The sequence below is a fragment of the Lutra lutra genome, chromosome 5 (genome assembly GCF_902655055.1).
Source record: "Lutra lutra chromosome 5, mLutLut1.2, whole genome shotgun sequence".
NCBI classification, from domain to species: Eukaryota; Metazoa; Chordata; class Mammalia; order Carnivora; family Mustelidae; genus Lutra; species Lutra lutra.
The window spans coordinates 71,189,304-71,213,575 of NC_062282.1; the positions used below are offsets into that span (position 1 = coordinate 71,189,304).

At 37.5% G+C, this 24,272-nt stretch overlaps 1 protein-coding gene across 5 annotated transcripts in view; it reads right to left on the bottom strand.

Moving 5' to 3' along the window:
• Window positions 1-24,272, bottom strand: part of MEIKIN (meiotic kinetochore factor) — a 90,493-nt gene that overhangs the window by 6,407 nt on the left and 59,814 nt on the right. For all 5 annotated transcript variants that reach the window (XM_047731551.1, XM_047731553.1, XM_047731552.1 and 2 more), the window contains 4 exons: window positions 19,956-20,087; window positions 17,868-17,948; window positions 14,862-14,981; window positions 4,312-4,438 (listed from right to left, as the gene is read on the bottom strand). In XM_047731551.1, coding sequence (XP_047587507.1) covers window positions 4,312-4,438; window positions 14,862-14,981; window positions 17,868-17,948; window positions 19,956-20,087 — 460 coding nt within the window. The remainder of the gene's footprint in view (window positions 1-4,311; window positions 4,439-14,861; window positions 14,982-17,867; window positions 17,949-19,955; window positions 20,088-24,272) is intronic.

Consider the following 24,272-nt stretch of genomic DNA (forward strand, 5'->3'; position numbering starts at 1 on the left):
TTTATTAATCCATTCCACTGTTGATGGGCATTTGGATTATTTCTTATTTGGGGTTATTATCCAAATGCTGCTATAAACATTCTAGCAAACATCTTTTGATGAACATATGTACACACTACAGTTGGATATACTCTTGGAAGTGGAATTGCTGGGTCTCCATGGTCCAGGGAAATGGAATTGCTGGGTCTCTTTCAACCTCAGTGAAATTTCTAGGGAGGGGCCCAGTGATATGAGAAATATACTTCCTAAAGAAAAGAATAAGTTGTTGCATCAGGCTCTTCCTACAACCAAAAAAAACACACAATGCCTAATGGGCCTTTTTAGATTTGGGAGTCAACATTTTTCATTTGAGTGCACTACTCCAACCCATTTACTCAGTGCCTAAAGGCTACTGGTTTTGAGGGAGCCTCAGAATGAGAGAAGGTTCTACAACAGGTCCAGGGTACTATGCAAGATGCTCTGCCACTTGTACCATAATATCTAGAAAATTGAGTGGTGCTTTAAGTGTCATTGAGAGATATATATGTTGTTTGGATCCTGTAGGTGAATCACAGTACAGGTCCTTAGGATTTTGGAGCAAATCTTTAGCATTTTCTATGAATAACTACTCTCTTTTTGAGAAACAGTTTTTGGTCTGCTACTGGGCCTTCATAGAGACTGAATATTTAACCATGATACACCAAGTTACAATGAGACCTGAGCGGCCAACCATGAATTATACACAATCTGATGTATCAAGCCACAGAGTTGGCTGTGCAGAACAGCACTGCATTTTCAGATAGAAATGATATGTATGGAATTGAGCTCAAGCCCCAAAGGCAAGAGTAAGTTAGATGAGGATGTGGTCCATATGTCCATTGTCCGTACTACTGCTACACTATCTTTTCTCTCCCAGACTGCACCTTTGGCATTATGGGGAGTTCTCCACAATCAGCTGATTGAGGGGGGAATAAAGCTCAGACTTGGTTCACAGATGGTTCCACATGATATGCAGGCAACACTTGGACCTACAGCTCCTTTCTGTGACATCCCTGAAGGAAACTGGTGAAGGTATATCCTCCCAGTGGGTAGAACTTCAAGAAAAACATCTCACTGTTCACTCTGTTAGAAGTGGCCAGATACATGATTATATATTGATTCGCTGACTGTGGCCAATAGTTTGGCTGGATAGTTAGGGATGTGGAAGGGACAGGACTGGAAAATTGATGACGAGAGATTTAGTAAAGAAGTATATGGGTAGACCTCCCTGAATGGGCAAAAAACATCTGTGTTTAGATTTGTGTCCCCTGAAATACTCACCAAAGGGTGGTCTCAACAAAGACTTTAATAATCAAGTAAATAAGATGACCCATTCTGTGCCTCTTTCTCCAGCCACCTCTGCTATCACCCAATAAGCTAACAAAAAAAAAGTGGCCATGGTGGCAAGGATGGTGGTTATTCATGAGCTCAGCAACTCACTAAAGTCAACCTGGCTATAGCCACTGGTGAGTATTCAGTTTGTTAGCAGCAGAGACCAACACCAAATCGCCAGTATGGCACTATTCCCTGGAGTGATCAGCCAGCTACCAGGTGGTGGGTTGAATACCTTGAACAATTTTCATCATGGAAGGGACAGCATTTTATTCTTACTGGAATAGGCACTTATTCTGGATATGGATTTCCCTGTCTTGCATGCAATGCTTCTGCCAAAAGAACCATCCAAGGATTTAGAAAATACTTTATCCACCATTATGTTATCTCACATAGCATTTCTTCTGATCAAAGAACCCACTTTAGGGACGCCTGGGTGGCTCAGTTGGTTAAGGGGCTGCCTTCGGCTCAGGTCATGATCCCAGCATCCTGGGATTGAGTCCCACATCGGGCTCCTTGCTCAGCAGGGAACCTGCTTCTCCCTCTGCCTCTCTGCCTGCCTCTCGGCCTACTTGTGATCTCTCTCTCTCTGACAAATAAATAAATAAAATCTTAAAAAAAAAAAAAAAAGAACCCACTTCACACGAAAGAAGGTGACAAGAGGCCCAAGCTCATGGAATTCACTGGTCTTTCTATGTTCCCCACCATCTTGAAGCAGCTGACTTGGCAGGACAGTGGAATGGCCTTTTGAAGACTCAGTTAAAGCACCCTGTAGGCAGCAATACCTTGCAGGGCTGAAACAAGGTTCTCAGAGTCTTGTATATGCCCTGAATCAGCATTCAATATATGGTGCTATTTCTCCCACATCCAAGATTCACAGGTGCAGGAATCAAGAAGTGGAGATGCAAGTGAGATCATTCAATATCATCTCTAGTAATCTACTAGAAAAACTTTTTTGCTTCCTGTTTCCATGACAGGCCTTGCTCTGCTAGCCTAGAGGTCTTAGTTCCAAAGGGACAATGTTTCCACAGAGAGACAGCAATGATTCCAATGAACTGGAAGGTAAGACTGCCACCTGGCTGCTTTGGGCTCCTCAGGCCTCTGAATAACAAGCAAAGAAGGGAATTACTATGCGGGCCAGGATGACTGATCCTGACCACTCAAGCGAAATTTTCCCTGCAATGGAGGCAAGGAAGAGTATGTCTGGAATACAGGAGATTCCTTAGGACATCCCTTAGTATTATTATGCCCTGAGATTAAGGTCAATGGAAAATTACAACAACCCAATCCAACCAGGACTAAGGGCCCAAACCCTACTGAAATGAAGTTGATAGTACCCCACTAGCTTAAGAACTATGACCAGCTGAGGTTCTTGCTGAAGGAAGAGGGAATATGAAATGGAGGAAGGTAGTTATAAATACCAGTTATTTCTACCTAACTAGTTTAAGCAAATACCTGTTTGCTTCCCTCTCTTATTCCTATAACAACTAACATAAAATGTATTAATAATTACTCTCTATCATAGTACTTGAGTCACAGGATATCAAGAAAAGGAATAAATACCACCCAAGGATTTTGCATCCTCTTCTGGGGAAGGAATTAGCACATTTTGGGTTGTATAGAGGATAGGACAGCTGTATTATGTTAGAAGTATAACTTTGTTACTTTCTTTATTTACAGATTAATTGTGGTTTAAGGACATGTGTATGAATACATAGTTGACATGAAGTAGACTGTGATGGGTAGTTGTATATGTCACCTTGATTAGGCTATATTAACCAATTAAATTAAATACTAATTTTGGTGTTGCTGTGAAGGTTACTTGTAGATAAGGTTAACATCTATAATAATAGACTTTAAGCAAAGGAGATTATCCTTGATAATGTAGGTGGACCTCATCCAATCAGTTAAAAGTCCTTAAGAACAAAACCAAAGTTTCTCAGAGAAAAAAGAAAATTCCTCCTAAGGACTGCATCATTAACTCCTGCTCAAGAGTTTCCAGCCTGCCCTACAGTTTTCAGCCAGACTCTACAGCTGCCTAAGTCAATGCTTTGAAATAACCCTCTGGTTCTACTTTTTTGGGAAAACCTTGATACGGCATCTACTATTCCCTACCACCATGCTAACGTCACCAGAGATAAGAGATAGAAAAAAGTCTATTATGTGGTCCCTGTCTTTGAAAACTTCCTAACCTGAAGAATATGATAAGTCAGTATTATGAATTATGTGAGGTAGTAATATCTTAGTAAATGTCAAATGAGTAGCACTGAATTAAGTACTTAAGGAACTTAGGAAAAAAGACAACTTTTGTGGACTTAGGGAGTGCTCAGGGTAGGCTCTGTGTCAGAAATGGGGACAAGGATCAAAAGTAGACAGTTTAAGTGGATTGAAGTTGTACATAACCTATTAAATTTCAACTGCTTCACTGCCTGCTTACTCATAAAATGTTCCCAGGCTCCAATGACTAATCAGACATTCTGTCTGATATATAATCAGGAGAACAGAAAAACCTAAACTTGGGAGTGTAAAAGCCCCAAAAGATAGAATTCCTCTCTACTACCAGCAGTAGAATCTTGGACAAATTGCATACTAATTTAAGCTCCAGATTCTTCACATATAAAATGAGGATAATAGTACATATCTGCCTATTATAAAGTCGTAGTGAGAAATAAATGAGATAAAATAAGATATTTGGCTTGGTGCCTTTTACAGAGCAAGTACTCAACCAACAATAAGTGAATGCAAAAATATATAAAGAATATTTTCACAAAGAATTCTACTAAAAATGAAACCCAACAACAATAAATTTCAAACAGTTGTAAGAAAAGGTATCCTAGATAAATACATTTAGATCAATGGCATAAGCTAACTTTTTGAAAGATTAAATATCTGACATTCAAAAAAATATTTTACTCTGGTTCTATCATCCAAAAAGTAGGCTCTGGATTCATATTATAGTACCTTGAGGAATATCTTTGGGTGGGGAATATTTCTTCTTCTTTACAATAACATTACTTTCACTTTTCATTTGTCTAGTTCCTGGTGTTGCTCTAATAATACAACATATTTCTGATGTATCTGAAGGAATCTGAAAAAGAAAAAGAAAAGCAGATAGCACATAATTCTTCCAGGTATTGTATTTGTATGCTGTTTTATTTCAAAGGCATATCATTTCAACATCCATATTTCATACATATTAATGATAGAAAGCATTTATGAAATGCTTAATCCACTCTAGACACTAATGAAATGGTTTCTAAACATTTGCTTATTTAATACACACAAGAACCAGACAGGGAAGATTATATCATTCCCATTTGTAAAATGAGGAAAATTATGTTCAGAGAATTTGGATATCTTATTTAAGGACATAGAGAGCGTAATGATAAGAGTTGAGATTCAAACACTCCAAAGTGCAAGAACAAGCTTACATGATTTACTGAATTAAAATATAAACTTATTTTAATTCTGAGCCATATACTAGATTTCCTTGGTTTCCCAACTCAATGAATTTTGACAACCACCAATCAAACAGACAGACTTCAGAATAAAGAAATAAGTGTCTTGGAGCTCCTGAGTGGCTCAGTGGGTTAAAGCCTCTGCCTTCGGTTCAGGTCGTGATCCCAGGGTTCTGGGATCGAGCCCCGCATCGGGCTCTCTGCTTGGCCCTGAGCCTGCTTCCCCGCCCCCCTCTCTTCCTGCTTGTGATCTCTGTCTGTCAAATAAATAAATAAATAAAGTCTTAAAAAAAAAAAGAATAAAGAAGTAAGTGTCTTCCAAAAGTGACATATCTTGTTTCTTAGAACTCAAATAGACATATGTATTTACCGAGGGCTCCTCCCACTGTAAGTAAAGCCTATATAGAAACAACTTCTACTTTAAAATTCATATCTTCTTCTGTGATGGGCATCTGATATTTTTCTGCCCAGCATCATTTCTATTCTTCCAGTACGGAACGGTACCAGAGTTTTCTTGGGAGAATCTACACATTCTCCCAGCCTGCAGACCACTCCTTTCTTATGGTTCAGGTGGAGCTGATAATACTTCTGAGCACCAAGAGGCCTTAAAACCCAGCCCAGCCAATCACTATATGCTATGTACCTGGGCACAGTGACTGGCTCAGACAAGAACATTTTATTTTTTATTTTTTTTAAAGATTTTATTTATTTATTTGATAGAGAGCATGAGAGGAGAGAGATCAGCGGGCGAAGCAGGGAGCCCGATGTGGGACTCGATCCCAGGACTCCAGAATCATGACCTGAGCTGAAGGCAGTTGCCTAACCAACTGAGCTACCCAGGCGCCCAGGAAGAAGCAGGCTCCCTGCGGAGCAGAGAGCCCGATGCGGGACTCGATCCCAGGATCCTGAGATCATGACCTGAGCCGAAGGCAGTGGCTTAACCCACTGAGCCACCCAGGCGCAAGAACATTTTAAATGGGTCAGGAGGAAGAAGGGAATTCTGCAACATGAGATTCTGGTACTAAGCCAAAATCCTTAAGGGAGCAAAAGCGGTCTGAGAGTGATACCCAACCCTAGCTATAGCTTTTGTAGTAGAAACAGATACATATCCTCTTACGAGGATGGGATCCCCATTATAGGCACATAGGATTCTTATCAAGTAGGAGCAAGGAAATAAATGATCAGGGTCAGAATCAGAGCCATTCTTCAAGATTCAGTTCAGAACCGTTCGAAGCAGAAATAATGGGCAAAATACAGTTCACTTCATCCTCTCATGTTATTATAACAACAATAAAGGAAGTAACAAATTCATAAGAAATCAAGCTACCATGTGTAAGACTGTACAGGAATATCAAAGAGGGGAGTTAAGCCCCCAGAACATCCAATATCAGAAGTGCCAAATCAGAATAGAATAACAATGTATGAAATGATTAAAGAAATAACTATTGAAATCTCATGGATAAGCAAACAAGAAACTATCTGGACTGAAAAGCAGATGTGAAAAAGAAACAACTAGAATAGGGGCACCTGGGTGGCTCAGTGGGTTAAGCCGCTGCCTTCGGCTCAGGTCATGATCTCAGAGTCCTGGGATGGAGCCCCGCATCGGGCTCTCTGCTCAGCAGGGAGCCTGCTTCCTCCTCTCTCTGCCTGCCTCTCTGCCTGCTTGTGATCTCTCTGTCAAATAAATAAATAAAATCTTTAAAAAAAAAAAAAAAGAAACAACTAGAATACCTTGAAATGAAAAATAAAATTGTTGAATACAAAATTCAATGGAAGCCTTAAGCAGCAAAGTGGGCACAACTAAAGAATTGCTGATGATATTACCCAGAATACAACAAATAAATGAAAAATATTAAAGAGAGTTTGAAAGATACAGAGGATAGAAACATGTCTAACATATGTTAATTATCATCCCAGAGAGAATAAAACAGATAATAGCTGAGAAATTTCCCAAACTGATGAGAAACATGAGTGCACACATTCAGAAAGACTAATATCCCAAACAACATTACAATGAAAAACCAACAGGGGTGTCTAGATGGCTCAATCAGTTAAATATCCAACTCTTGATTTTTGGCTCTGGTCATGATCTCAGGGTCTTGAGATCAAACCCCACATTTGGTTCTGCGTTCAGCAGGGATTTCCCCCCCCCCTCTTTCTCTCTCCCTCTGGCCCTCCCCCTGCACTTTCTCTCTCTCTCCAAAGTAAATAAATAAATCTTTAAAAAATAAAGAACAGGGGAACCCAGGTGGCTCAGTGGGTTAAGTGTCTGCCTTTAGGTCAGGTCATGATCCTAGGGGACTGGGATTGAGATCCATATCAGGTTCCCTACTCGGTGAGGAGTCTGCTTCTCCTTCTCCCCACCTCCCCTGCTTGTTCTCTCACTCCCTCTCTCTCAAAAATAAGTATAATCTTAAAAATAAATAAAAATAAAAAGTAAAGAACAAAAAGCCAAAAGCAAATAAAATATTAATCTCTTTATGTATACACTCCAGTGAAATTATAGCACACCCACAATAAGAACTTTAAAAAATCCAGAAAAAAAAAGGTATTTCAGTCCCTAAGACCACCTCAGACTCAATGATTTGCCAAAGGACTCACAAGATTCAGAAAAGCTGGTATAGTCACAGTCAAGGCTTATTACACAATAAGATACAGACAAAAATCAGCAAAGGGAAGAGGCACATAGGTGGGAGTCCAGGAGAAAAAGTATACAGAACTCAATGCAGATAATAAACTTCCAGTTGTCTTCTCCTAGTTGAGTCACACGGATAACATTTAGTTTTCCCATGTGCAAAGTGTTGCCAACATGAAGAGCCCAGTAAACCTTGATTCAGACCCATCTCCTAGAGTTCAAACTGATACAAAGGTTGCCCAAAGCCTTAAGCATGAAAAACAGGTATTTAGCATAAATCACATTTAGTATAAGCTATATGGTATAGCACAGGACATACAAAGACACTCTTTTTTTTTTTTAAAGATTTTTTTTATTTATTTGACAGAGAGAGAGAGATCACAAGTAGGCCGAGAGGCAGGCAGAGAGAGAGAGGGAAGCAGGCTCCCCGCCAAGCAGAGAGCCCGATGCGGAACTCGATCCCAGGACCCTGAGATCATGACCTGAGCCTAAGGCAGAGCCTTAACCCACTGAGCCACCCAGGCGCCCCTACAAAGACACTCTTATTAGGCAGGATACTCCAAGGGGTCATAACTCTTACAAAGGTCTCCTTACATCTCAACAATGAGAAAACAACATAATTAAAAAATGGGCCAAAGACCTTACCAGACACCTCACCAAAGATATACAGATGCCAAGTAAGTATATTAAACAACGCTCCACATCTTATTTCCTAATCAGGGAGATGCAAATTAAAACAACAATTGGAGGGGCGCCTGGGTGGCTCAGTGGGTTAAAGCCTCTGCCTTCAGCTCAGGTCATGATCCCAGGGTCCTGGGATTGAGCCCTGCATCGGGCTTTCTGCTCAGCGGGGAGCCTGCTTCTTCCTCTCTCTCTCTCTGCCTGCCTCTCTACCTACTTGTGAAATCTTTCTGTCAAATAAATAAATAAAATCTTTATAAAACAACAATTGGATACTGCTACATACCTATTAGAATGGCCAATATCTAAAATACTGACAACAATAAACCTTTATCCAAACCCACAGAATGCACAATACCAAGAGTGGACCCTAAGTTAAACTGTGGAATGTGTGGGGTGATTGTAATGTGCCAATGCAGGTTTATCCTTGGTTTAAAAAAAAAAAAAAAGTGCTCCTTGGTGAATGATGTCAGTGATGGTGGTGGCTATGCATGTACTGAAGCAGTGGGCTATAAGAAATCTCTGCATGTCTCTCTCTATTTTGCTGTAAATCTAAAATTTCTCTAAAAATTAAGAAATGCATTTTTAAGAAAGTAAAAGTATACAAAAATACATACCATGTTAACAACAGTTAAAAGAAAGCAAGAGTAGCTATATTAATACCAGAAAAAGTAAATTTCTGTGCAAAGAACATTACCAGGAATAAAGAAGTTCCTTCATAATGAAGGATCTTGAATTAATCAAAAAAACATAACAATCCTAAACCATATTAACTGTTTACACACCTAGTAACAGAGCCTCAAAATATATATAAAACAAAAAGGATAGAAATGAAATGAGAGAGGGGCGCCTGGGTGACTCAGTCAGTTAAGCATCTGACTTTGGCTCAAGTCATGATCACAGGGTCCTGGGATTGAGCCCCATGTCGAGCTCAGCAGGGAATCTGCTTCTCCTTCTGCCCCTCCCCCAGCTCATGCTCTCTCTCTCAAATAAATAAGTAAGATAAAGTAAAAAAGAAATTAAAGGAGAAATGGACAAACCCACGCTTACAGTCTGGTATTTTAATACCTCTTAATAATTGATAGACTAAATAGGCAAAAATCAGCAAAGATATAATTGACTTGAACATTACCACCAACCAACCTGACATGACTGATACTGTAGACCATTCTACTAAAAAAAAGGAAAATATGCATCATTCTCAAGTATACACAGAACATTTACCAAAATAAACCAAATGAATTATAAAACATGTCTCACTAAAGGCATACATACAAGGCATACAAAGAACGACCATAGACCACAATGGGATTATATTAGAAATTAGTAACAGAAAGATCTCTGAAAAATTTCCAAATATGTGGACAAGAAATTGCATACTTCTAAAAAGGCCATGGATCAAAGAATAAATACACAGAGATAGGCTCTGTGAGAGGAAATAGGCTCTGTGAGAGGGTGATAAAAGGTTAACTGACTTAATAAAGGCAAGGTCCTAATCTGAAAGTGCTGGTGCCCTTTTAAGAGGAGGAAGAAACACCAGAGGACTTTAATACTTCATGCAAAGAGAGAAAAGGCCATATGAAGTCACAGCAAGAAGGTGGACATCTACAAGCCAGAAGAGAGCTCTTCTGGGACCTGAGTAGGTTAACACCTTGGTCTTGGACTTTCTAGCCTCCAGGACTATGAGAAAATAAATTTCTGTTATGTAAGCCAACCATTCTATCATATTTTATTGTGGAAAACCAAAGAGACTAATATAATGATCAATACACACACACACACACACACACAAGTATTTCTCTACTCAGATATTGAAATTGAGAATACCACTTATATATAGTATCAATAATATGAAACACTATCATCAGGAGGGAAATAATGATATCAAGTAGGAATAATGACCCAAACAGTGAAAACTATAGAATTTGTACAGAAATTAAGGAAGAGCCAAAAAATGGATAGCTATACATTGTGTTTGGGTTGGAAGACTCAATATTGTCATGATATCAATTATTCCCAAATTAAGCTGTAGATACAATGCAATCCTAATCAAAATTCCATCAGGATTTTTTTTTTTTGGTAGAAATCAACAAACTGATTCTAAAATTCATATAGAAATGCAAAGGACCTAGAATAACCAAAACAAATGAAAAAGAAAAACAAAGTTAGAGGCTAACCCTAACTAATTTCAAGAATTATTATAGTGCTTCATTATTCAATACTGTGTGGTACTTGCACAAATATAGACAACAGTAAAACCTTATACAAGCTTGTACAAATACATGGATTACCTTTTTTCAACAAAGGTGGAAAAGCAATAGAGTGGAGAAAGAATAACCCTCAACTAATGTTGCTAGAATAATTGAATGTCTATATGGAAATAAATAAATACACTGGAATCCATACTTCACACCAAAAGTAAAAAATTAACTCAGTTATTAGTGTAAAATTTTAAAACTTCTGGAAGAAAACGTAGGAGAAAATCTTTGTGACCCTGGGTTAGGCAAAGATTTCTTAGATATGACAGCAAAAGCATACCCATGAGAAAAATAAACAAAAAACTGACAAGTTGGACTTCATCAAAATTAAAAATGTATGTTCTTTAAGTGACACCATTTTGTAAGAAACTACAGACTTTATGATTCCATTTATAACAAATGTCCAGAAAAAGTTACTCTAGAGACAGAAAGTAGACTAGTATTTGCCTGGGGCTGGGCATGAGAACAGGGCTTAACTGTAAATAAGTGTGAAGGATTTGGAAAATGTTCTATAACTGATATAGGTAATTACTGTACTATTCCATAAACTTACTAAGAATTACAGAATTGTAAACTTGAAATGGGTGAATTTTATGATATGTAAGATAAATAAAGCATTTTTTTCATGTTTTAAAAAAGGCAGTGGAGTGGATAAAAAAACAAGGTATGGACCGGGATAATATCTTTCAAAGTATATATATCTGATAAAGGATTTGCATCAAGAATATATAAAGAACTCTTAAAATTCTACAATAAGAAAATAAACAATTTTCTTAAAGTGCAAAAGATATAAACAGGTATGTCACCAAAATAAATATATAGATGGCAAATAAACACATGAAAGTGTGATCAACATTATTGGTCATTAGGGAAATGCAAATTAAAACCAGAGTAAGATATCACTTCATACTAATTGGGAAGGTTAAGATTAAAAGACTGTACTAATGGTTAAGATTAAATTAACTAAAGGTTAAGATTATAAGTGTGACAGGACTAAATGAAGATGAAATGTAGATGTAGAGAAACTACAAGTCTCAAACATTGTTGGTGGAAATGTAAAATGGTACCACCACTTTGGAAAACAGTTTGGAAATTTCTTAGGTACCTACCCAACAGGAAAGGAAATATATAACCTTACAGTTAAAGAAGAAATTATTCTGATAATTAGTATTACAGTAAGATTTTTATTCAAGATTATTGTAATAGGGTTCACTCACATATTGTACAGATGAAACCAATGTAACACTGTATATCAATCATACTTTTAAAACAAAGATACACTATATGTTGGCTAATTGAATTTTAAATGTTAAATTAAAAAGAAAAGAAACCTTTCTTTATTCACACACACAAAAAGACACATGATAAGGTATTGAAATAGAGGAGGGAAATTTGGCTCAAATCTAAATATAGAAAATATAGCCAGGGATGCACAGCTGATCAGCAGAATGGGTGTCAGTTATTGAAAAATTACGGGAGGAGACATCAAGCGCAAAGAGATTCTTATTAAATCGACCTTGTGATATAGTAATTTTTTTTAAGGTTTATTCATCTATATTTGTTTGAGAGAGAGAGCGAGAACATGAGCCAGGGGAGGGGCAGAGGTAAAGGGAGAGAAAGAGAAAATTTCCAGCAGACTCCGGGCTGAGCACGAGCCCGATTCGGGGCTTGATCTCAGGACTCTGAGATCATGAACCCAAGCTGAAATCGAGAGTCAACCAGTCAACTGACTAAGCCACCCAGGTGCCCTGATGTTGAGATTTTCAATAAGAACTATCTATTTGTTTTTCATCCCCATTGTTAGCAGGAGGCTCCTAAAACCCTTGGAATTTCCCAAGTGATAAGAACCATAAGGGTGTCTTTGTTAATGTGATAAAACTTTAGGAATGCACCTAAAGAAGGGAGCTCCTTGCCAGGGGAACTAATTCTGGATTACAGGGTTGGATCAGGCCTGCGCCATAACCTCCAGGTAGGGGAGAGGAGATAGAGGTTTACTAGGTTGCCAATGGCCAATGATTTAATCAAACATACCTATGTAATGAAGCTGTTACCGGCTATATTCCAAGACCTTACCTTTACCGCTCACCTGCTTGTAGCCACCAACCTTTGTCCCACATTTCCCCTTTAGCTCTTTCTTCCAGTTTATCTCTTAACCCAGGCAAAGACCTCGCATCCTGTGATGGGAACCAAACTACCTCTCAAGAAATAATGACTACCTGAAGGAAAAGCTCCCAAGGCTCAGACCCTCAGACCAGTTTGAGCATCTCCCTCTCCCCTGATTTATGCCTGTACAGATAAACTATGGAATGACCCACGTAATGACAGTTACCATTACCTCATCATAATACTAAAATCTCTGCCCAAGAAGGAGCACCAGCCTCATTTGCACAACATACAACTATATATGTATGTATGATCCATGTATAGCTCCTTGCCCTTTCCCCATACCTTGCCCTATGCATTTCTTACACGTGGCTATACCTGAGTTATATTCTTTTACAATATACCAGTAATCAAGTAAGTAAAATGTTTCTTTGACTTTTGTAAGCTTCTCCAGTAAGTTAATAAAATCCAAAGAGGGGGTCATGGGAACTTCTGATTTATAGGTAGTTGGTCAGAAGCACAATTAACAACTTAGACTGGCAAGTGGCATCTCAAGTAGAGGGTGGTTTTGTGGAACTAAGCCCTTTACCTGTGGAATCTAAAGCCATCTTCAGGTAGATAGTGCAAAATTGGATTGAATTCTAGGACACCCAGCTGATGTCAGAAGTATTGCCTGTTGGAGGTGTGGGCAACTCTCTTATACACACACATACACACACTTTGAAACTAGATCCAGGAACCCAATTAGACCTAAGAGGCCAGAGTGTCAAAGGCAGGCCAGATCAAATCAGATCAGATCAAGGGTGGGAAATCAGATATCAAGGGTGGGAGAAAATTCTTGCTAGAACTATACTCAGCAAGGATGCACACAAGACCTAGTTGAGAAGAGGGCTCAGAAGAGCCTAACTAAAGTTCAATCAAAGAGAGAATCTTTGTAATACAAATACTTGTACATGAATGTTCCTAATAGCTAAATGATCAAATGTCCATAAATGGGTAAAAGGATAAACTTTTGTGTACCATAAATGGAATACTACTTAGCAGTAAAAATGACCAAAGTATCGATATACTCAGCAGCATGAATGAATCTCAAAAATAACTATGCTGAGTTAAAGACACCAGACCAAAAATTCTCTCTCTCTCTCACTTGAATGACCCCAAAACGTTAGAAAATGTAAACCAATCTATAATTACAGTAACTAGATCAGTAGTTGCTTGGGTGACAGGGGCAGGAAGGAAAAAAATATAAAACAGGAGGAAGAAACTTTTGGGTTGACAGATATTTTCATGATCTAGACTGTGTTGGTGGTTTCACAGTTGCATACATAGGTGAAAATTTTCAAATTATACACTTTAAATATGTGCAGTTTATTGCATATAAATTATTCCTCAATAAAGATGCTTTTTAAGAGAGGTAATAGTTTCCAGTTTCATCTGGCCTCTCAATAATGGGCTATAATCTTGTGTTTCTCAACTTCTTCCATTCCAAGTCCTTACTTCAATCTATTTTTACTTCCCTTCAACCTCTTACCTACATTTTCTTTCTCTCTCTCCCAGGAAATTATCCCTCTAACTATCTCTAGTCTCAGCTTTTTATAATCTGTTCTCCACCTCTGGAGCTAGAAAGACATATGATATCATCCCTTGTTCAGAATTCTTTATTGGCTCCTCTCAGGAAAAAGATCCAAATTACTTAATATGGATTAAAGACCCTTTGAGATCTTGGCCCTTGTTTATCTTTACAGTCTCATCTCCAGCTTTCTCTCACCATCCAGATTCCCACCCTCATCACAGAGTCACACTGAAAAGGCCTAGCTACAGTGAAGCACTACATATCCCTTGAGTTTTGCCTTTTTATGTCTTTTTCTCTCTGCCTCTTTCTCCCACTCTGTCCTTCTGTCTCTCCGTCTGCTCCCATGTCCCTTCTTTCTGGCTCTTTCTTTCTCCCCACCCCACTTTCTGTACTCTCTTTTTCTGCTCATCCTCTAGCACTATTCCCACACCCATGGCTCTTAGTTTTATGAATTTTATGTCTTCTTTTTTCAAAGGAGCATAGTACTTCCGTGTATTCATCCTAACAAAATGAAATTGGTGATTATTAATTTATATGTACAGATGAAAACAGAGCCATGGATCAAAGCAGGCTAACAGTGTTTCCTCTAGTTAAGAATTTAATAGCCTCAGGCCCTCACAATGTAGAGTTCTGGCCCTGGCAGCCTAACATTCTTTATTTAGAATTGTAACCGATAGCTGCCTCCTCATGTGGATGATGTTAGCCTCAAATGAGTTACAGATTTCTTAAAGTATCTCATATACAAAGTATCCAATATAACAGTATTAATTTCAATAATTGAAGAAAAAATGGAAAATACTAACCTCATTTGAAGAGCATTCTTGCAAATTTGACACAGGAACAATTTCATTTGAATTAACATAATTGCTGACATTTGGAAATAGTTCTTCAAAAGATGTTTTTTGCACTGAGGACAAATCAATCTATAAAAAAATATATTACTCTTACAGATGTCAAATGTGGCAGAAACAATTCTTTTTACATAATTAAAGGTGAAATGTTATCTCATTAGAAGCATTTCCTTGGGAAAAAGTACGGAGTTTCTCTGAGGTGATAAAAAGATTCTAAAATTGACTGTGGTGATGATTACACACACCTGTGAATGTACTAAAAAAACACTGCATTTCACACTCTAAATAGGTGAATTGTATGGTATGTTAATTATACCTCAATAAAGCTGTTTTAAAAAGCCCACTACAAAAAAAGTGTTAAACATAAGTTACCATGTGACTCAGCAATTCTACTTCCTCTTCTAAGCATATACAAAATACAACTGAAAGCACATATTCACATAAAAACTTGTACGTGAACGTTCATAGCAATATTATTTTTCAAATGTCCCCAAACTGACAAATTAGTAAACAAAATGTAGTATATCCTTACCATGGGATATCATTCAGTCAAAAGTAAGGAAGAAAGTGTATGTTATAAAATGGATGAACTTAGAAAACATTATGTTAAGTGAGAGAAGCCAGACACAAAAGGCCACATATTATATGATTTCATTCAAATGAAATAGCCAGAATAAGTAAACCTATAAAGGACCCTTCATCCCAGCTTGAAAAACTGATCTTCGCTTAATTCTCATGCTCAGTTCCTAATGGAACCTGATAAAGTAACAATGCCAACATTGCTAATGGTAAAAATGATGTCTGATTGATAAATTGCATCTGGACTAGGAAGAACTATAACTGCACTATGAATGAATGATAAATGCACTATATGTAAATAAACCTTATGAAAAGCACCATAGTTTGGATTTCCCTGACTCTTGTAATTTGGCATGTCTATTGTGGGGACACTGGAAGCTATGTCTGTGTGGTATTACAAAAGATATGGATCTCATCTACTTGTGTCTGAGCTGTACCCAAACTGCTAAGTCAACTGCTCCATAGACTTCTGTGAAGACTGATCCCACTGAAGGGGAACACCTGTTTCTGCCCTGCTTGTAAGTTGTATTTCTATTGTTTAGTTGAACCTAAGAAGAACTCTGGTTGGATGAGAGCCAAATTATAAGACTCTTAGAAGAAAACAGAGGGGTAAAATTTAATAACATTGAATTTTGCAATAATTTCTCAGCTATGACACCAAAAGCACAGGAAAAGGAAAAAAACATAAATTGGACTAGATAAAAATTAAAGCTTTTGTGTTTCAAAGAATACTATCAACAGAATGAAAAGGTAACCCATAGAATGAGAGAAATATTTGCCAACCATATATCTGACAAGGGGTTAAAATAGAGAATACATGAAAAAAAAAAAAAACTCCTATAACTCAACAACAAATAAATAAGCTGATTAAGAAATGGGCAATAGACTTGAACAGACATCTCTTAAAAGAAGATAAAAGGGCCAATAAGCATGTGAAAAGAAGCTCAACATCACTAGCCATAAGGGAAATACAAATTAAAACCACAATGAGATATCATCTCATACCCATGAGGATGGCGATTATTTTGAAAAACACATAGAAAATAACAAGTGTTGGGAAGGATGTAGAGAAATTGGAACCATTGTGCATTGATACTGGGACTTTAAAATAGAGCAGCTGTTATGGAAAACAGTATGTCAGTTCCTCAAAAAGTTAAAAATGAGAATTACCATTTGATCCAGCAATTCCACTTTAAAGTGTATACCAAAAGAACTGAAAACAGAATCAGAAAGAAATATTTGAACACTCATGTTCAAAGCAGCATTATTCACACTGGCCAAAAGGTGGAAGTAACCCAAATGTCCACAGACAGATGAAAAGATAAACAAAATGTGGTATATACATACAATGGAATATATTCAGCCTATAGAAAGGAAAAAAGTTGACATATGCTACAACATGGATGAAACACTATGTTAAATGAAATCTGTCACAAAAGGACAAATACTGTATGATTCCACTTATATGAAGTATATAGAGCAGTCAAATTCAGAGGGGGAAGGTAGAATTGTGGTTGAGAGGAAGTGAGGGATGGAGAAATGGGTACTTAGTGTTTAATGTATGGAGTTTCAATTTTGCAAGAAGAAAAACTTTGCAAGAAAATCTGCATTAAAAAAAGTAATGGTTGCACAACATGTGAATGTACTTGAACTATACAGTTAAAAAGGGATAAAATGGTAAATTTTAGAACTGGGTAGCTGAGTCAGTTAAGTGTCCCACTCTTGATTTTGGCTCAGGTCATGATCTCAGGGTTGTGAAATAGAGCTCCAAGTTCGGCTTTGCACTGGGAGTGGAGCCTGCTTAATTAAGACTCTCTTTCTCTCTTGCTCTCTGCCCCTCCCACACCCTGCCTATATGCTCTCTGTCTCTCTCCAAAAAAAAAAAAAAAAAAAGTTAAAAATGTTAAACTTTATGTTACATTGTGCCACAATAAAAAACAAACAACAACAACAACAACAACAACAAAAAACAAAAGAAAACCCTGGTTGGTGCTATAGTATTCTAATTTTTTTAAGTTTATTTACTTGACAGACAGAGATCACAAGCAGGCAGAGAGGCAGGCAGAGAGAGAGAGAGGAGGAGGAAGCAGGCTCCCCGCGGAGCAGAGAGCCCGACTAGGGGCTCAATCCCAGGACCCTGGGATCATGACCCGAGCTGAAGGCAGAGGCTTTAATCCACTGAGCCACCCAGGTGCCCCTCTAATTTTTCTTTTACGTAGAGCAGTATATAGAGTACATCCAGCGAAAGCAAGTCTATACAACAGAAAAATAGACATTATTCCCTAAATAGACTATTTCCCTGGTGTGACAGAAACAGAATAATAGGGAAGAGGGGGAACCAAAACATAGATACTAAAAGTGACAAATGCTAATACTTACCACTAAACCAGCAGTTTGTGAAGATGGTGTACTTGTTAAGAGGCCTCTGCTCTTCTTATCAGGAATACTAGAATTTGTTGTCTATCAGTGTTTTGTGAAATAGGAGATTGAATAGCATAAATAAATAAACTAATTTAATACAGTAAAAACACAATATCAAATTAGTAGACTAGATTATAAAGTGTCATACTAATAAAACTTTAATGTGCTAATTAAATTTAAACCACTAGACAAGTAACTAAAGAATTTTCTGGCTTAAGCTAGGTCAAGGAACTCCTGAGAGTTCTGCGTGGCACAAGAATACTACAAGAATACTTTGGGTGAAATCACTCTTAATTTAGGAAGAAAAGCTAATTAAAGTTTTGAACTGGGAAATGGTGTTTAATTATCTTTTTTACTGCTAAGAAAATTATTTTACCTTTAGCATTTGTTTAATTGCTAGTATATTATTCTACTTTTCATGGAAAGGGATTATAAGTTATTTGTGAAGCTGTTAAACATATATCCAATAAGGATAATTGGTTTAAAATACATACATTTAAATATATATACATACTTCCATTTATTTAATATCAAAGTTAGAGAAATTATAAAGACTCATTTTCTATTTCCTGAATATGCAAAGAGGCAGACAGATATTGGACAGGTGGACAAATCAAGAAAGAGTGAGAGAGCAAGAGAAAGACAGGATGAGAGTCCTAAAAGTTGAGAGAAAGGGAGGGATGGGAGAGGGAAAAGGAGGAGAGATGAGGGGGGCGAGGGAAAAAGAAAGGAAGAGAGGGAGGATGAGAGACAAAAGAGAGGAACACTAAGAAGAGAGAGGGAGGGAGAAGAAAGATGGAGAAGATGGAGACCAACAGACTATGAACAGAAAGGAAATGACAGAGAAACAGAGTCAGAGACAGAGAAGGGCAGATGGAGAGAGATCAAAGCAGAGACAGAAAGAATAAAGAGCTGGAGTCGAAGAGACAAAAACCAGGGAAAAAGTCAGAGAAGGAGAGCAGCAAAACAGAGTGACACAATTATTCAAAAAGAGAGAAGATAGATAACTTTATTTCTAGCAATCAGCTATCTTTTCAACTTTGGGATTCCATGAAACAATCAGTCCCTCTGATAAATCTCTTTGAATAGGTGTTTATTATATGCTGCCAACTTTGGAACACAAACCCAGAGTTGGAAATTGAACATCAAAGGAAAGTTTATGTTAGGTTTCTTTCTTCTTTCTTTCCTCATTTTTTTCATTCTTCCTTTCCTTTCTGGCTTAACATTTCTTAAACTAGTTGTTTGTTCAAGATGTAATATGGGATCATTTACTAGGAAATTTTCTATCAAAAAAATTTTATGGGTATATTTCCCTGGCACACTGAATATGTCAGCTCTCTAATTCATTAGCTATTTTATCTTCTCTTCATCTGAACAACAGGGATTATTCTACTCCTAAGGATTGTTGTGCAACAGTTACAAAGAATACATGTAAAGAGAGCCTGTAGAGTAGGAGATATTCAGTGACAGTTATTATTTATCATTGTGGCTGCCATGGAGGTGCTCTGGGCAGATCTCCCTGAACAAAGAAACTGCTGTTCCACTGCAAGGAGTGCAGTTAGGTGACAGCCACCCCCTGGCCCATTGCAACTTCTCTGGAATCTGCTTCAGCTTTCAGGTTGAGCCCATCATCTTCTCAGGCAACCCTCAGCCAAGGTTTGAGCATAGGAAGCAACGTAAGAATCCTGTATTGGATAATCTTTGCTCCAGACCTTGAAATGGGAGAGCTTTTGGCAGATGTATATTGAGGGCTAAGACTATTGCTGCCCAATACAGCTTTCTCCCTGCTCCTTCCTCAGGTATTACCCCTTTCAGTACACCACTTGAACTCAATTCTGCTTGAATATCTGCTTCCCAGTGGTCCCAAGACACACAATTGTTAACTGACAATCTATTTTTTTAATCTGTGTATAGTTGTAAACATAAAGCTCTCTGCATTTTTTCCCTAGATTTGTTAAGAAGTTAGGCATATCTAAATCTTTCCAATAAGTACATTTCCTTGGTATATGCTTTTCAAGAATTATTTAATAGAAGGTCAGGGCTTACCAATGCAGGTTCCAGGAGGTGAGACAATGGAACTTTGGTAATTGATCTACTTGAAGGAACCTTGATTTTTACATGACGAGACCTTAACTTTGTTTGAAAATATGTATTTCTAGGTACAGGATCTTTTTCTGGCTGAAACAAATTCATATTCATGAAATACACTTTATAGTACTATAAAAACATTTGTAGCACTTCTCAGATATTTTATTGTGATAGAAATATGTTGTAATTATTATGATTAAAATAGGGTATATACATCAATCATATATACATATAAATTTATAGATAGATAGATGATTCTATTGTTATTCTCTCAACTTGAAAAAGTTTTCAAGTTAAAGATACTTAAGTTAAAAAAAAGTAAAGTTTTCTATGTATTAAAAAATAAAATCTATTAAAAGACAAAACAGCTTAAAATACACACAACTCAAAAAATTTCCCTACCACATTTAAGGTAACATCTCCCAAACAGTGTTCAGTAAAAAAATATGTAATGAGATCTGTCCATCTGCCAATGGTTAAAACTAAATTTTAGAGAAAACGTCAAATACATTTATATAAATGTATTTATTATGTAATAATCTTCATTTAAGAAACCAAAAGTGTTAAGACATCAGGAAGCTACAACTACAAAATAGTGTGTTGCTTTACCAATTAATCTCTGACTAAAACCGCAGACTGCTGAGTAACTGCTTCTCCTATGTAACTTGTACGGTGCTTCTGAGATGTATTTATAATAGTATTCCCCGTTTTTTTACATATATTCAACATAACTGAGGAGGTACAATTTGAGTTGAGTCTTGAAAGAATGACAGTATTTTGAGTTGTGGCTGAGAGGATAAAGAGAAGGTAGAGGGAGGGGAGGGGAAGGAAGGAAGGAAACCAAGGAGCTATAAGGTTTACTCTAAGCAAAGAAAAGAACAAGGGTATGCAGCAAAGAGCAAGGTACTTACCGGCATCTACCGATCCATTTCCCTCATATATGCCTTACATACAGCTTTTTCTCTGACTCCTGTCATTATTCTCAGCAATTTCATCACACAAATTGATAATCCATCTAACCAACTGGCCTCCCAGTTGCTTGACCTCTGCATTCTCAATAACCTTTTCTCCTCATGGCATTTTAGTCACTACATAAATCAAACACAGCTCTTACCATCAACAGAAATTAGAGAATTGCCAATTTGAATAGTTTCTTATATCCTTCCAACCCACATTCAATTATCTTCATGATATAAACTCCTCCCTCAATGAAATCTCCAACTTACTGATCCTACCACTTATCTTCATACATTATCCTTCTCCTGTCATTCCTTCCTCATCTATCACCTTCCATCATTGTCATTAACCCTTTCTCTTTCTATCGCAGATGTCTGACAAACCCCCAACCCTAGATGACTCCTGACATCAACATCTTCCGTACCTCCACTGCAACTAAGTACTGGACATATCAAAGTCACCACAAACTCAAAAGGAAAAACCACAGACTGGAAATGTTTCTACATTTATCTGGATTCTGAGATGAGAGTGAAATATTCCCTACCATTCTCTGCTGACATTACCCAACATTACCCAACAACATTGCCCAACAACAACAGAAGAAATCAAAAGATGTGACCTCTCGGGACTCAATTTGGGGGACCTGGTACAAACTAAAAATGTGGGGCCTCTTGTTTAAGAAAACTATTAAAAATGTCAGGGCAACAGCATAGCATTAAATGAAATGTGAGATCCTTCTAAGCACAAAGCCCATGCTGCTACCACTACACCACTACTTTTTTTTTTTTTTTTAAAGATTTTATTTATTTGTCAGAGAGAGAGAGGGAGAGAGAGCAAGCACAGGCAGACAGAATGGCAGGCAGAGGCAGAGGGAGAAGCAGGCTCCCCGCCAAGCAAGGAGCCCGATGTGGGACTCGATCCCAGGATGCTGGGATCATGACCTGAGCCGAAGGCAGCCGCTTAACCAACTGAGCCACCCAGGAGTCCCCTACACCACTACTTTTACAAATATAGCACAATGGTAATATCCCTCCTCTTTTTTTTTTTTTTTTTTTTAAATATTCTTCCTCTTTCAAAGGCCAGTTCCTCCACTTGTATTCTGGATCCTGTCTTTCCTCATCTTTTCAAAGACTTCCCTCTTCCACATAATAGTATACGGAATTTGTTGAGGTTTTCTGAAACAGCTTTATTGAGATATAATTCACATACCATAAAACTCACCCATTTTAAGAGTAAAATTCAATGGTTTTCAGTATATTGATTTTTAATTTTTATTTATTTTTTAGATTTAAATTTTAGTTAACATAGAGCACAATATTGATTTCTAGAGTAGAATTCAGTGATTTATCACTTCATAAAACCAGTGCTAGGTGCGCATGGGTGGCTCAGTGGGTTGAAGCCTCTGCCTTCGGCTCAGGTCATGATCCCAGGTCCTGGGATGGAGCCCCACATTGGGCTCTCTGCTCAGTGGGGAGCCTGCTTCCTCCTCTCTCTGCTTGCCTCTCTGCCTACTGTGCTCTCTGTCAAATAAATAAATAAAATTTTAAAAAACAAATGAACAAACAAACAAACCAGTGCTCATCACAAGAAATGCCCTCTTTAAATACCCATCACTCATTGAGTTCACCCATCCATCAACCCTCGCTTTGTTCTCTATTGTTAAGAGTCACTGCTGGCTTGTTTCCCTCTCTCCTTTTTTCCCCCCCTTTTCTGCCTTCCCATATATTCATCTTATTTCTTACTTAAATTCCACATATGAATGAGATCATATAGTATTTCTCTTCCCCTGACCGACTTATTTCACTGAGCATAATACATTCTAGTTCCATCCATGTAGTTGCAAATGGCAAGATTTCATCCTTTTTGATGGTTGATGAATATTCCTGTGTGTGTGTGTGTGTGTGTGTGTGTGTGTGTGTGTGTGTGTGTGTGTGTTGATATATTCTGTATCCACTCATCAGTCAACAGCCATTTGGGCTCTTTCCATAATTTGACTATTGTTCATAACACTGCTATAAATATCGGGGTGCATGTACCCCTTAAATCTGTATTTTTGTATCCTTTGGATAAATATCTAGAAGTGCAATTGCTGGATTATATGGTAGTGCTATTTTTAACTTTTTGAGGAACCTCCAAACTGTTCTCCAGAGTGGCTGCACAGTTTGCATTCCCACTAACGGTGCACAAGGATTCTCCTTTCTCTGCATCCTCGCCAACACCTGTTGTTTCTTGTGTTGTTAATTTTAGTCATTCTGACAGGTGTGAATTAATATCTCATCATGGTTTTGATTTGTATTTCCCTGATGATGAGTGATGTTGAATATCTTTTCATGTATCTGTAAGCCATCTGGATGTCTTCTTGGAAAAGTGTCTATTCATGGCTTCTGCCATTTCTTAACTTGATTATTTGGGTTTTGGGTGTTGAGTTTGATAAGTTCTTTATAGATTTTAGATACCCTTTATAAGATATGTCATTTGCAAATATCTTTTCCCATTCTGGAAACTGACTTTTAGTATTATAGATTGTTACCTGTGCTGTGCAAAAGCTTTTTATCTTGATGAAGTCTCAATAGTTCATTTTTGCTTTTGTTTCCCTTGCCTCCAGTGACGTATCTAGTAAGAAGTTGATACAGCCAAAGTAAAAGAGGTTTCTGCCTGTGTTCTCCTCTAGGATACTGATGGTTTCCTGTCTCAATTTAAGTCTTTCATCCATTTTGAATTTATTTTTGTGTTGGTATAAAAAAGTGGTCCAATTTCATTCCTCTGCATGGCACTGTCCAGTTTCCCCAACACCATTTGTTGAAGAGACTGTCTTTTATTCTTTGCCGCTTTGTTGAAAATTAGTTGATCATAGAGTTGTGGGTCCATTTCTGGGTTCTCTATTCTGTTCCAGTGACCTATGTATCTGTTTTTGTGCCAGTACCATACTGTTTTGATGACTACAGCTTTACAATATAGCTTAAAATATGAAATCATGATGCCTCCAGTTTTGTTTTTCTTTTTCAGAATTGCTTTGACTATTCAAGGTCTTTGTAGTTCCATACAAATTTTAGGGTTGTTTGTTCTAGCTCTGTGAAAAATGCTGGTGGTATTTTGATAGGGATTGCATTAAATGTGTCGATTGCTTTGGGTAATATACACATTTTAATAATGTTTCTTCTTCCAATCCATGAGCATGGAATATGAATTTAGTGCTATTGTGTTACCTGTAGAGCTGGGTTTCTGGTGCTATTCTCTGGTCCTTTCTGGTCTTTTTGCTTTGGGCCTTTTTTTTTTCCCTCTACTCAAAGAGTTCCATTCAAAGAGTCAAATTTCTTG